Source organism: Acanthisitta chloris, unplaced genomic scaffold, assembly GCF_000695815.1.
Source record: "Acanthisitta chloris isolate BGI_N310 unplaced genomic scaffold, ASM69581v1 scaffold7252, whole genome shotgun sequence".
Lineage (NCBI taxonomy): Eukaryota > Metazoa > Chordata > Aves > Passeriformes > Acanthisittidae > Acanthisitta > Acanthisitta chloris.
Window position 1 is genome coordinate 100,865 of NW_008661124.1, and position 13,734 is coordinate 114,598.

Here is a 13,734-nt window from a genome sequence, read left to right on the forward strand (position 1 = left end):
AGCAGAGCTGGTCAAGGAACTAATTTATATAGTTGGGCAAGAAATGATAGTGATTCTTGTCAGAATTAATACTAAAGATATATCTGGCTCTGCATTCTGGACCTGAACATATATTAGCTATCTGTGCAGTTCAAATTAGGACCGAAATTTGGCAAGTGGCCATTATTTACTTGAAAGGCTGAATCAAAATTCCAGATAAGGGTGTCATATGGTGTGATTCAGCTTTATATAGTTGGGCAAGAAATGATAGTGATTCTTGTCAGAATTAATACTAAAGATATATCTGGCTCTGCATTCTGGACCTGAACATATATTAGCTATCTGTGCAGTTCAAATTAGGACCGAAATTTGGCAAGTGGCCATTATTTACTTGAAAGGCTGAATCAAAATTCCAGATAAGGGTGTCATATGGTGTGATTCAGCACATCCTTCTCCTGCAGGGAATGTTTTCTGCCTGTCTCTCTTAAAATCTGTAATTATCAATTTGATGGATGCACCTCTTTCCCAGTGCTGATAATTACCCTTTAAGGCAAAATCCTACCAGGGAAGATGACTGTATCATTAGCAGAGTTATCTGGCATCAGGCTTGAAGCTGGGGCCTCAAATTGTTGTTATTGCTAACTCTGCAATCCTACTATGCAAGATTTGCTTGTCTGAAAATGAGCTTTAGCACTTTTGAGATCAGTCTTTGAAATGATCATCCAAGTGTTGTAAAGAAGACATACATTTTTCTATGTAAGCCATTTATATATCAGGGCTCCCGAGCCTAGAAATGTCAACAGCAATTTCTTCTGAATTTCTTTAAATTTTTTTAAAGCAGAAGGTCCTAGGGACCTGCAACCAGAGGATCACATCACTTAGTGATGGGGGTAGTATACTATGTATATATCACATAGGGCAGGTAAGGAAGCATTGTCCGGGAGCCTGATGCTATTGGGACCAACATAACTTGTCAGGACCTTTATAAACTGTGGTATAGCCAGAACAGCTAATGAACAGGAGGGGACAAAGATTTTCCACTGGTATGACTGGTCTTATTCTCTTTTTAAAAGTCATTCATGTTTACTACCTTCAAGCTAGTCATCTCTTGTCGCCTTGTGTCTCTAGGCAACTTTGGAAATATTACTGATGGGGTGTCAGCAGAAGCTGGAGGGAAAAAGAAGACACGTGATGAAGAAGCAGAAGAAAGTCTTCTGCATGAAGGGGAGGATGATGTTTCTCGTGACCTCGGAGTACCCCTGATATCTACCACACCCCCCAAAAAGCCATTGATCACAAATGGGAACAGGTGAGGATCTGTGTTTCAAAACCTCATCATATAGGACTCTGGTTCCTATTTTATAATTCTTAGGGACTTGTTAATGAACCCTGGTAGCATTAAGCAATTTGTGTGGAATTAAGGCTTTAAATCCTCAATCACACCCTTCAGAACAGTAAATAGTCTAGGCTCCACTGAAGTGAACAGGCTCTGAGCCATTTTATACTCATCTTATCTTGGCCTCATGGGCTTTTGAACTAGTGTTTCCAAAAGGGCTGTTACACCAACTGTCCATTGAAAAACTACAGAAGAGTGAAACCACTTCAATGCCATCCCTGGACTTGGGTCCCACACTCTAATCACAAGTAAATCCACCTAATGACCAGCTCTAGAAGCAGAATATAACATAAAAAATACTGAAATCTGGTCAAGACAAAGTCAGATTCCCAGAACACTTTCTACGGCTAATGATTACAGATACAGACTTAAATAGTAAGTAGTAATAGAAGCAGGATGAAATAGTCCTTGAAAAAAGGAATGGAGCAGTGGACGAAAACATGCAGAACAGTTCTTCTAAATGGCCTTCTTTGTAAACAGAAGTGAAAAGGTTTATTTAATTTCAAAGATGCTAATGAAAAGAAATATTTTCTTTGTTGCTTTGGTAGGTAGAACAATCCCCGATGTTGCTGATTGCCAAGACTAGATGGTACCTGTTTGTTTAGAAGGCCAAACTGTTTACAGCTATAAGGACCAAGTGGGAAATATCAACCTGGATCTGTTTGGTTTCTGGACATCTCTAAATTAACAAAGGACATTCATTCTTTCCTGCAGTCAGTGACTCAGTAGGACTAAATAAGGGGTAGTGAAAGAAAACTAAAATGAAAACACCATGGTAGAAAATTTTGTTTCTGCAGCAAGTAAATAAAGAGAAGGGGAAAAAAACCACTGTTTGATAGAAGGATAGCTCTCTCTCCTCATTAACAGAATGCAGCTTTGGGTACATGCAGAGCATTATTATCCTCCCTGAGAGACTGTGGGATTTTTAGTTTTTCCCTTAACAAGAATTTAGAGTTAAAGAATCATTGCATAAGAATGAATCATTCTTCAAATCTGCTATTTGCTTCTTGGCTCAATCCAACATTAACAAAGTTTTGTGTCATTAAAGATCTCTTTTCCTCAAATTTATGTAAAATGCTGCATTCTTTATTCCCTCCTGTGCTATCTAAACCAGCCTGGCCAGCCACAGATACCAATTAATGACTTTTTGACTGTAATTTCATAATGACATCTTACTGGTCTCACTACTGGATAGTTTTAGTATTAATCAGTACTTAATGGGATATCCAATAGTTTAGATAAACTGCATTTTAGAATCATAAATGAACAACAGAAAACAATAAGACAAGTCCATTTTGAGATAAAAACCACTAATTAATTAAAAGACCAGGCAGAGCAATAGCACTTCTAAAGCAGACACCATGAAACTGAGAGGAGTTTTCCACATTTATGTCAAAACATATAGTAAGGATAAACTAACACGGAAAAAGTGGTTCCCCCAAATTAGTGGGAATAATGGACATGAGAGTTCAGTTTTCCATGTGAACTATTTCATGGCTATATAATTTTCTCAGTAAATCAAATGAAAAGACTCATAAGTTCTGGCAGGTGTAGTTGCTAAGATACTATCTATAATTTTTGAGAAATTGTGGCAGTCAGGTGAAGTCCCTGAGGACTGAAAAAATGGTAACATAATTCCCATTTTTAAAAAGAGGGAAGAAGAAATTCTGGGGAACTATAGACCAGTCAGTCTCACTTCTGTGCCAGGCAAGATCATGAAGCAGATTCTCCTGGTAACTATGCTTAGGCACATGGAAAGGAAAGAGGTGATCAGTAACAGATAAAATAGATTTACAAAGGGCAAATCATGCCTGACAAATTTGGTGGCCTTCTATGATGGGGCCACAGCATTGGTGGATAGGGGAAGAGCAACTGACATTGTCTACCTGGACTTACTCAAAGTGTTTGACACTGTCCCACATGACATCCTTGTCTCTAAATTGGAGAGACATGGATTTGTTGGGTGCACCATTCGGTGGATAAAGAACTGGCTGGATAGTCACATGCAGAGAGTTGTGGTCAGTGGCTCATTGTCCACATGGAGGCCAGTGATGAGTGATGTTCATCAGGGGTCAGTGCTGGGGCCAACACTTTGTTGGTGACATGGAAGGTGGAATTGAGTGCACCCTCAGCAAGTTCACTGATGACACCAAGCTGTGTGGGACAGTCAACATGCTGGAGGGAAGCAATGCCATCTAGAAAGACTTAACACACTTGAAGAGGTGGGCAGATGCCAACCTCATGAAGTGCAACAAAGCAGAGCAAGGTGGACAACAAAGGGTCGTGGCAATCCCAGGCACACTTACAGGTTAGGTGAGGAAGTGATTGGCAGCAGCACTGAGGAGAAAGACTTGGATGTGATAGTGGATGAGAAACTCAACATGAGTTGGCAGTGTGTGCTAGCAGCCCAGAAAGTCAACCAAATCCTGAGCCAACTGTGTCCTGGGCTGCATCAAAAGGAGTGGTCCACAGGTAGAAGGAAGGGATTCTCCCTCTCTATTCTGCTCTCATGAGACCTCACCTGGAATACTGTGTGCAGTTCTGGTGCCCTCAACATAAGAAGGACATGGAGCTGTTGGAACAAGTCCTGAGGAGACCACAAAGTTGATAAGAGGACTGGAGCATCTCCCCTATGCAGACAGGCTGAGGAAGTTGGGGCTGTTCAGTCTGAAGAAGAGAAGACTGAGTGGGGACCTCATAGCAACCTTCCAGTTTCTGAAGGAGCCTACAGGGAAGTCAGAGAGGCACTCTTTATTAGTAACTGTAGTGATAGGACAAGGGGTAATGGGTACACATTGAAAAAGGAGAAATTTAGATTAGATATCAGGAAGAAGTTTTTCACTGTGAGGGTGGTGAGACACCGAAACAAGTTGCCCTGGAGGTAGTGGATGCCCCAACCCTGGTAGTGTTCAAAGACAAGTTGGATAAAGCCTTGGGCAACCTGATCTAGTGGAAGGTGTCCCTGCCCATGGCAGGGTGGTTGAGACTAGATAATTCATAAGGTTCATTCCAACCCCTTAACTTTTTATGATTCTATTAAATGAATTTCATATTTTAATATTTCTGTAGTCATAAATAATGTATTTATATAATGGGAAGACAATGTGTTTATTGGGTACCTGGACCTGACATAGTCCTTATGACACATAGTGCTCTGATCAAAACATCAAACTTTGTGGCAGGTCTGCAGAGCCTCTGATTATGCTGGCATCTTGCTCATTTCTTTTCAATATAAGACACTCATGCAGCTGAACACCCAAAGAAAGCAATATTACAAAAAGAGTTAATATGACAACTAGGACCTGCGATCAAAAGTGAGAAAAGAGAGAGCAACAGATGTATTTTATCACTGATCTATTATGAGTTTGGTAACACTTTTACTTAGCAGGGTTTTGCAGTTCAGCTTCTGCCAGGGAATGTCAGTCTCCACAAGCTATTATTGCTTCTGACAAAAGAGCATCTTGTGGAAGTAACGTGGTGTTGAGATTCTGCCATGCCTCTTCCACTGTGCAGTGGGTGGAGTCATGGCTATTGCTTTTGTAGAGGTGATCAGATGTAAATGTTTGCTCCTTTTTCCCATGTGGCTTCTCTCCATTAACAGTATTTCAGAGCTAATCTGCATGTTGTTTTGCCTGGCTTTTCTCCCACCTTGGAAAGCACTGAAATTAAATCCAGTGACTCCAAATTTTTTCTCTTCAGGGATCTCACAGGTAGTATAAGTGATGTTTGTGTTTGCTCTTCCCAGTATTTACTAGTTAGCACATGTGAACACATCCTGTTTTGTCTTTGGTTTCTGTGCTTTGAGACCACCAAACAATTTTTCTTTGCTGGTCTTCCTCTTGAACTACTCTCTCACCTTCATGACCTGCTCCATACTTTGTTGTCACAGGAACTACCAGTACCTACCATATGATGAGAAGAAGCCCTGTATCTGTGTCAAGAGCTACTGGGGCAACCAGACCTTTCGTCTATACTCTTCTAACATTCTTGAGAAAATGGCAGATCACCTGGTAAGTGGCAACCATCCTTCCAGGCTCATATATTTAGTGAAATATGGCAGTGAGAGGCCACATTCCCCAAATCAGGCCTTCAGAATTCCCCCCAGCTGCATTCCTTGCTGTTCATTTTGCAAGGAAGTAGCTAGTATCAACCCTTTCTCTTTTTTCCCAAATTACTTTGAACTATTAGAGCTAGTATTCCTGTACACATTTTTTCTTTTTTGGCTATAGGGCTGTCTTTTTGCCTCAGAAATGTTTTATTCTTTGTAAAAACATTAAAATTAAAATATGAGATACAGAATATTTCTGTCTCCTATGGCTCTTACCCTGATGTCTTCTTGCCATATATTTATCCTGGACACTCTTAAAATGACACTCGTTTATTTCAGTTTTCCTAAAAACATGGACAGGAACAGAGTGACATATCATCTCATGGGCAGTCACTGTGATGCCCTAGTCATAGTGTTTTCTCATGATGTTTTTTCTTCCCTTATTTAAAGTTGGCTATCAACAATCTCAAGAAAACAGTGTTTGGGTTTTTTAAAAAGTGACTTCTAATGCCAAATATTTTAATTTGGGACACTCTGATTAAAAGTCTGATTCATCCTTAATTTATTCTTGTATACCACATTAGCAACAACACTGAAGTTATACTTACTCAAGGTTGTATCACAAGAAGACAGTGGTTTATAAGCCAACATTTTGAACCCAGGTAGGAGAGATACGAACACCCGCAGGCCTTACTGGAAATCCAGCCATTTATTTTAGTTTGCAAGAACAGACTCCATTTCTCACTGATAACAGTAGGTGTTGTGGTGGACCTTGCATATGGATTCAGGTGGTCACTGAAGTTTAAGATGTTAACTCCAGCAACTTGCTAAATTTAAGCAGCAGGGCTAGGAACACATCCAAGGACAACCACATTATTTTCCTCCCACTTCATGGATAATGTTTCCCACTGACTTATCTGCATCAAAGAAGTGAGAAAACAAAGCTGCTCCAAGCAGTAGTAGCTTGGACTAGTAATTGGAAGGACTAGGAAAAGATCAAAATACATCCTGCTGGTGAAGCCTTCTCTCTGCACACTTCAGGTGTAGTGATATATCAAAGGTTCTGTTCTGTCAGGTTGAAAATTTTCCTCCCTCATTCTTGCCAGTCATACTTAATGTTGTTGTGCACTGGAAGAATGACAAAGTGCCCTCCTTTGCCTAACAGCTTTTTCATATGTTTTCCTTAGGAAGAATCATTAGAGCAAGTAAAAGACTTCATCAAGGTTTCAGAGACTGAAGCTGAGGAGAAAATGAAGAAGACCTTAAATGATTTTATCAATCAAAGCAGGTAACTACATTTACTAGATGCATACAGAGAATCAACTTTAATGTTGGCTACAAATTCAAAGCTAGACAAGGAAACTGATAATAATTGATAAAAAGTACAGTAAACTTACTGACATATATATTTTATTTATTCTGCCATAAAAGCAAAGGCATTCCAAAATTGCAGTTGTTACAAAGAGAATATATTTTATTGTTATTTTCAGTATTCAGTATTGACAGCAGATTACTGACTATCATGGTCATATTACTTTGTCTTTCTGGACTCCAGAGTGTATATGGGATAAGTAGGATTTAATAAAGTGTGTGATAGACACACTGTAAGAAAAAAAGTACAAGGTTAACATAAAATCAAAGTATTACACATGCTGGCATAGATCACTCAGTGGGGTCTGTGTCAGATTACATGAGTGGGCTCAAAATAGATATAAACCCTAATTTCCAGATACTAACCCATTTCTGTGAAGTGTGGTGCAGAGGTTTTTCACTCTATTCCTTAATTCTCTATTCTTTTAATCTGATAGGTACATAATACTTGTTTTAGAGAACTTTGGAGATCTTTGTCTTCTGGTTCATGTACTGCAGCAGACACAGAATATTTCATTCCAGCGTATTTTAGCAACTCACATAAAAAGCAACACATTTAAAGAACCTGTTTTTCATGTGTCCTAGGACCTTCATGACCAATGCTGAAAAGAAGCCCAGAGGGTTGAACTACACTGCTTTGGACAAAAAGAGGCTCATGCTGTTGAAGCAAGAGCTGGTATGTGTGTGGTTTTTTCCTATAAGCTATTTGAAAGCATGCTGGTTGTAGATATTTTAATTTCTATTTGATTTCACCATACTGGATTTCTTTGTAATTCATAAGAATATAGTATCTAAGAGCATTTTTAAAAATTAAATCCTGCTGTGCTTAATAAAGGGTTGCAATATATCCTAAAACAAAACAGAAAATGTTGGTTTTAAATACAAATAAGACATTATAATAATGAACTGATTTTTCTTTCTTCTAATGGAAAACCACCAAATTGACGTGGCCGTTAGGCATTTCGTTATTGTTGTGGGGCTGAACTTCAAGACTAGTAAAGTCCAGCATTTGATATACCTGGACTTAGTCACCTCCTCCAGGGAACCAGTGAGAGGGAAAAAACCTGGGTGGAGATCATCCAAATGTTTATTAGCTTTATTTACTGTTTGTAGCACAAAAGGTTGTGCCTTCCTTCTGTCAGGACTAAAGCCCAATAGTTCTATGTGGCGATTGCATGTTTCTTGGGATTCCATACATGCAGTGTACATACAAACAACAATAAAATGAGAGATCTTCACATTGTATGCTATTCAGCTCTAGAGCTAATCAGTTTCTTCTGTGACAAAGAAACCTTGAACCAAATATCTCCATCTTATCTTTTCAACTTGTATCAAAGACTTCTTCCGTCTCTAGTTCAAACTACTTGATAATGCATTAAAAGTACATATTTTCTTTCCTGACTGCAGGAAGCAATGTCCAGTGATGCCAAGGGAATTGCTCAGCAGCAGAAAAAGAAGATGACATTGGACGAAATGATTCAAGAGACTCACAGCTTTATAGAGAAAATTCGATTCTTGGTTGATGAGGTAATCCGCACAGAACTAGAAAAATTTAAAAGCCAGGGCTTGATTTTGATTTTCATAATCCAATGTGAGTAATAACTCCTGGCTTGGTTGTCCAAAGAGTTAACCTTTGGATATCTGGAGCCAATCCTGTTTAGCATTAATTGGAGCTGTTAACAAATCGTGGTAGGAAACACTACACTATGTGGTATGGAGAGGAAGTGCTACAGAGACATTTTTCTCTATTTTTTTAAATTTTAAATAAGGTCACTCTGTACCTGGTTGTGGGAATACAGCTAGAGAGCAGGAGTGAGAGCACTGCAGAAGTCATGTCAGAGGTGAACGCGCTTACATTGCTAGGCCGCAAACCGTGGCAGGCCGTGCGAGATATCACCACCAAGTAGACTGCTCTCTGGCTGTATTCCCACACCCGGTGGCTTGGAAAAGCCAGCTTTCTGATCTGAAACCATGTCTCCACTTGTATGGATGTAGTGATTTGGACTGATATGTGCTCAGGGTTATCTATATCACTAAGTCTGAGAATAACAGAGGGATATATTTGGTCAGGCTCAAATCCTGTCCCTCTGAGCTAGCAAACCAAACAGGGCCATGGCTATTCCCTGGCTCAGAGAGCAAGTGGCACAGCCTGCCATGGTTTGCAGCCTATGCACAAATTCTCTTCCTTCCCACAACAGTTACCTTGCTCACAGTTCTTCCAGGAAAACAGCCTCTGAGCTTGTCTTTGCTTCAGACTAAGCTCAGGCTTTGCTTGGGGAAACATTATTTGGGACAGGGCAAGGTGATCTCATTGAGCATCCTAACAAGCAGAATGGATGATAATATGCCAGTGTTTGAGTTCAGCCCTGGTCGTTTTTTGATTTGGTGGTATAGATGAAGCTGATGGTATTTCCATGGTAGTTATTTATTCAGTCTGTAGGTAAGTTATTTCCTGAGACAGAGTCAGACCCAGATTCTTAGTTTTAGTTTCTCCTGAAATGATTTATCAAGTGGGTGCTCCTTAATCACTCTACAAACCTCTTTACCTTCATCTGCAATTAGAAATGGAGGTATGTACTGCATAGCATGAAATGATGGCCTCTTTTAGCTCTGGTGCACATCTGCCACTCCACAGGACCCATGAGCAAATCAGCGCTTAGTAGAGAGTGTTTCAACAAAACATAATGGTGGTGTCTCATAAAAAGAATTCAGTTTTAGTTCAATTAACTAATTCATTTAACAGCCTCAGAATACAGTGCCTGATGTGTTCATCTGGATGCTCAGCAACAACAAGAGGGTTGCATATGCAAGAGTTCCAGCAAAAAACATTCTCTACTCCCCAGCAAAAGAACAGAGAGGCAAGGACTGTGGGAAGATTAAAACCCATTTCCTGAAAGTAAGTCTGTGGCACTTTGCAAATACAGGTAATGCATGGCGAGAATTTGATCTTCAAATTTCTTCCAGCGATTGTATCTTACGGCTTATCTTTGTAATGTAAAATTGTGTACACATTTATATCTGCCATTTATTAATGTTGCCTTCTTACATTTATGCTTGTCCTTCTTTAAGCACTTTGTCATTGCCAGACTTTTGATGTGTGAGCAATTAATTCTCTTAGTACTTGTAATGCGACGTATAGAATATTTTTTCTCTATGGCTGTATACATAAACAAATAGAGGAGGTACAGCCTCTTTGATGGCAAAGATGTCAAAATGTAGCACATGGAACTCTGGGAGGAGACTGATAAGAGGTCAGGACTCAGCAACTCAGGAAGCAAGGAAACCTAGGTATTTGGGGTAATACAGCAATCATTTATCCTTCCTATTTAAAATGTTCCTATAGATATAGGAATATATACCTAAAATATTGTTATGGGATTAATCATCTTGAAGGAAAGTCTCAGTGGATATACTCCTGCAAAGGCAGTGTGACTGGTACTAACTGCAGTGGAATACTGTGAAATGTAATTTTTACTATGGCCATCAGGAAAAGCCCAAACACAAAGACAACAGTAACTTCACCTAATGACTTTTAAGTGGTTTGTCACCTTGAGCTGCTGGAAGTACTCCCATAAAGCACAGCTAAAGAGAAGATAGAAATACCTAAGCTCCTTATAGCTGCCATAGGTACTCGTTAAACAAAGTACAATTTGCTGCATGAAACAAAAATTTCACAATTATCTGTCCAGCCCCTTTCAAGAATTACCTTAGGAACAAAGAATACCAGACTGAACTTTGCGGATCTAGATGAAGTGGGCAGAGGAAGGAAATAATAAGTCAAGACTAGCTACATTTTATAGTGGAAATGTTTTCTGACCTGTCCAATGGAGTAATATTTTTAGTAATACATGGGATTAACTGTTGGAGACCTGCAAAACTGCCTGAAATGGAAAGTGGGCTGAAGTCTGGGCCAAGTAGGGTATCAGCTAGCACTGATATGCTGGTGGCTATAAGGTAGCCTGCACAAACCTCTGCATATTAGGCATTGTGCCATTTACATGGGCTGTCAATTGATGAAACCACTTGTTTCTTCCCTAAGAATCACAGAAAATCTTTGTGCTAAATGAGTCTCAGTGCCACTCACTGTGGAGAAATGTCATTTTTCAGTATATCAGCCCAGTGAACGCGTCTTTGTTTTACTCTGGCTTGGTAGGATTCAGCATCTAGTCATCTCTTTTGACCTTGTTGGTGATGGGTGGTTTTTTCCTTCAGTTACCAGGCAAGCGTCCACTGGGCTGGACTGTGCAGGCAAAGGTGGACGTCTACCTATGGCTTGGACCTGCCAACTATGCCCCCAGAATCATGGAGAATTTGCCTGTAGGGTATGAGATTGCAATACCATCTAACACCAGCTCAGGGAACAGTGTGGTGTCCTCATCTGCCTTCCTGCTGTATAAAAGTAAGGCACTGTTTCTTCTCCATATTAGCAATTAAGAAAAATGTCATCAAAAGCTGTAATTCAGAGGGTGGCACAGCCTCTACTTAAAGTAACTGTTCTAAGATGATCATAGCTTAGCTTCTTTTTGGCTGGTTTCATTGTCAAGTCACCAGTCCTGCCACTGACACTTTGCAGATGTCAGAGACAGTAAGAACCTGTTTGCTGGCAATTTCTGCTCCCCATGGGTCTGTGTCCTCGTAATGGGGAAGCTACTGCATTGAACACCTAGTAGATAAAAGAGTGATGAAAGATAAGAAGGGGCAGCTACAATGGCTTACACTGGCCATTGATTTTAAGTGAATTCAAAAGTCTTGCACAATCTCTGAGTGTCTCTTCAGTGTTACTTCAGTGAGAGAGCACTAGTGACAGTTCCTCTTGTCAGATCCTGGTTGGACAGCAGGTGATGATTCTTCCCTCTCTACCTATATTCTGCATCATTTCCATGAAGCTGACGTTCCTGTTTTCTCTGCAATGACATAGCCTCACACCCCTTCCAGCTGAGAGCCCACATGTACCAGGCGAGGGGGCTCATTGCTGCTGACAGCACTGGACTTTCTGATCCTTTCGCAAAAGTTAGTTTCACATCATGCTGCCAGACCACAAAGGTAAGTTCTAAAGGCTCTTTCAATGACTGAAAGCTCTTTTTTATTTTTCCAATTAAGCTATGAAAAGGAAAAAATCTTGGCCTTGCAAGGAAGTACCTAGCAGGAAAAGTTGGATGCTTCCTGTGTAAAGGGCAACTCCTGACAGTCTGCGGCAAACAAGGCAAAAGTTTAGGCGTTAGCCACTACTCTAATGTTAGGTGCAGTACTACTAGTTTATTTTAGCTCAGATATCAGATTCTCTGTGACTACTAGGACTTTGCAGCAAGTGAATTACCTTTCTCTACAACTTTTTCTATATGTTTTAAATTTGGGCTGGTGTATAAAGATGAACCTCCACGGTTGTCTTTTCCTATAGTCTATGCATGCAATGATTGAGCAAAGTGAAGACCTTTGTATGGCTTCTGTAGCCATGTGAGCCAGCCTGGCTCTTTGTTATGGAATCTGGCAAAGCACACTGGTGCTTTTAGAGTGGCAAGGTGGAAATGAGCAGAAAACAGTGGGACACTTTCTGCACTACTTAAATGCTGCAAAAACATGCCCATAGGGAATGGTCTCCCATCTCCCTTGGGCATCTCCAGGGTGGGAAAGTGTTCTCCTGTGGATATTTGGTAGAGCCTCTAGAGAGAAGTGGGAACTTCTATGGAGTTCCAGAAAGAAAGGTTGAAGCACAGACCTAGCAAGTGAGCAGCAGTACAGTCCCTCATACAGCACGAATACTGATTTTCAAAGGTTCTGAGCCCTCTACAAGTACCCTGGACTTAAAATTGGGCAGGAGTTCTGAAACCCATACCACAAGCAGAATTTGGTGGGCCAAATGTGGTCTTGCTTCACACCAAATGTGGCCTTCCTTCAGAGAAAGTATTTAACCCTCCTATCTAACCCTCCCCGGAAAAAAAAACCAAAGTCCACAGTAGACTGTTTTAATTTACTTAATAAAATAATTCCTCTGACACCTTCTTATCATAGGAAACAAGTTCTGTAGCATGTGCCAAAGAAATTGAGAAGCAAAAACCTTTCTCTGCTCTATGTTGCAGATGCCTGTTTGTGCTGCATTTGCCTCAGGGATATGAATTGATTTTTCCCTGTAATGTGATTTTAACTTCTAATAGAAGCTGATGAATGAAGCCAATGAAGTTAGTGTTTAGATGAACCAGAATCAGGAAAGTAGAATTTGGCCCAAGAAAAGTAGGATCTTATAGTCACAGAAGTGTTAAGTTTATTCACTGCCTGAATAGAATATTGCAGCTTTTAACTCACATGTTTTCATAAGAGTCTCGCCCAAGTGCCACTAAACTGTAGTCAAGAGCCTTATTTCTATTAGAGAGAATGATAACAAGTTATGAGTCAGTTTGCAGTTGGCATATTTTTCTTCTTTGAATGTTATCTTTGTTACATATATTTCCTGCCTAGATAGTTAAAACATTGTCTATGGTGAAATGCCAGAAGCATCCACATCAGCCAAATTATAAAAAATTAAACCTTTTGATTTGTTATGAGTGATTCATGAAAATATCTTGGGGTTTTTTTCCCATAAAGTTTTACATGTCATTACACTGAAGGAAAAAGATTGAAAAAATGTACCATGGAGAAGTGAAAACCGGTCTCAGTTTAGGGCAAAGGCTTTATTTTAATTGCACTGGGCATGCACCTGCTTTCCTAAACCAACAGGTTTCGTCTAACTTTAATACTGAGGTTTGTCTACACAGAGAGTGGTCATGTATTGATATGCTTGTGAGGGGTCTGTGAGACAAACATGGAAATGAATAAACTGGAGCCTCAAGGTGATCAATTCACATTCTTCTGGCTGGGAATAGCTGCTGAAAATGTGGTGTCTCAGACATGGAATTATTCTGTCTCCCATAGCATTGAAACACTCTCCCATAGCACACTCCTGAAA

At 40.0% G+C, this 13,734-nt stretch overlaps 1 protein-coding gene across 1 annotated transcript in view; it reads left to right on the plus strand.

Moving 5' to 3' along the window:
* Nucleotides 1–11,837, plus strand: part of FER1L6 (fer-1-like family member 6) — a gene marked incomplete at its 3' end in the record, with an annotated part of 31,532 nt that extends 19,695 nt beyond the window's left edge. Inside the window, exons 12-19 of the mRNA XM_009070116.1 lie at nt 1,108–1,288; nt 5,265–5,385; nt 6,611–6,711; nt 7,380–7,470; nt 8,202–8,321; nt 9,538–9,690; nt 11,007–11,193; nt 11,713–11,837. Of these exons, the coding sequence (XP_009068364.1) occupies nt 1,108–1,288; nt 5,265–5,385; nt 6,611–6,711; nt 7,380–7,470; nt 8,202–8,321; nt 9,538–9,690; nt 11,007–11,193; nt 11,713–11,837 (1,079 nt within the window). The remainder of the gene's footprint in view (nt 1–1,107; nt 1,289–5,264; nt 5,386–6,610; nt 6,712–7,379; nt 7,471–8,201; nt 8,322–9,537; nt 9,691–11,006; nt 11,194–11,712) is intronic.
* Nucleotides 11,838–13,734: the final 1,897 nt, after the last annotated feature.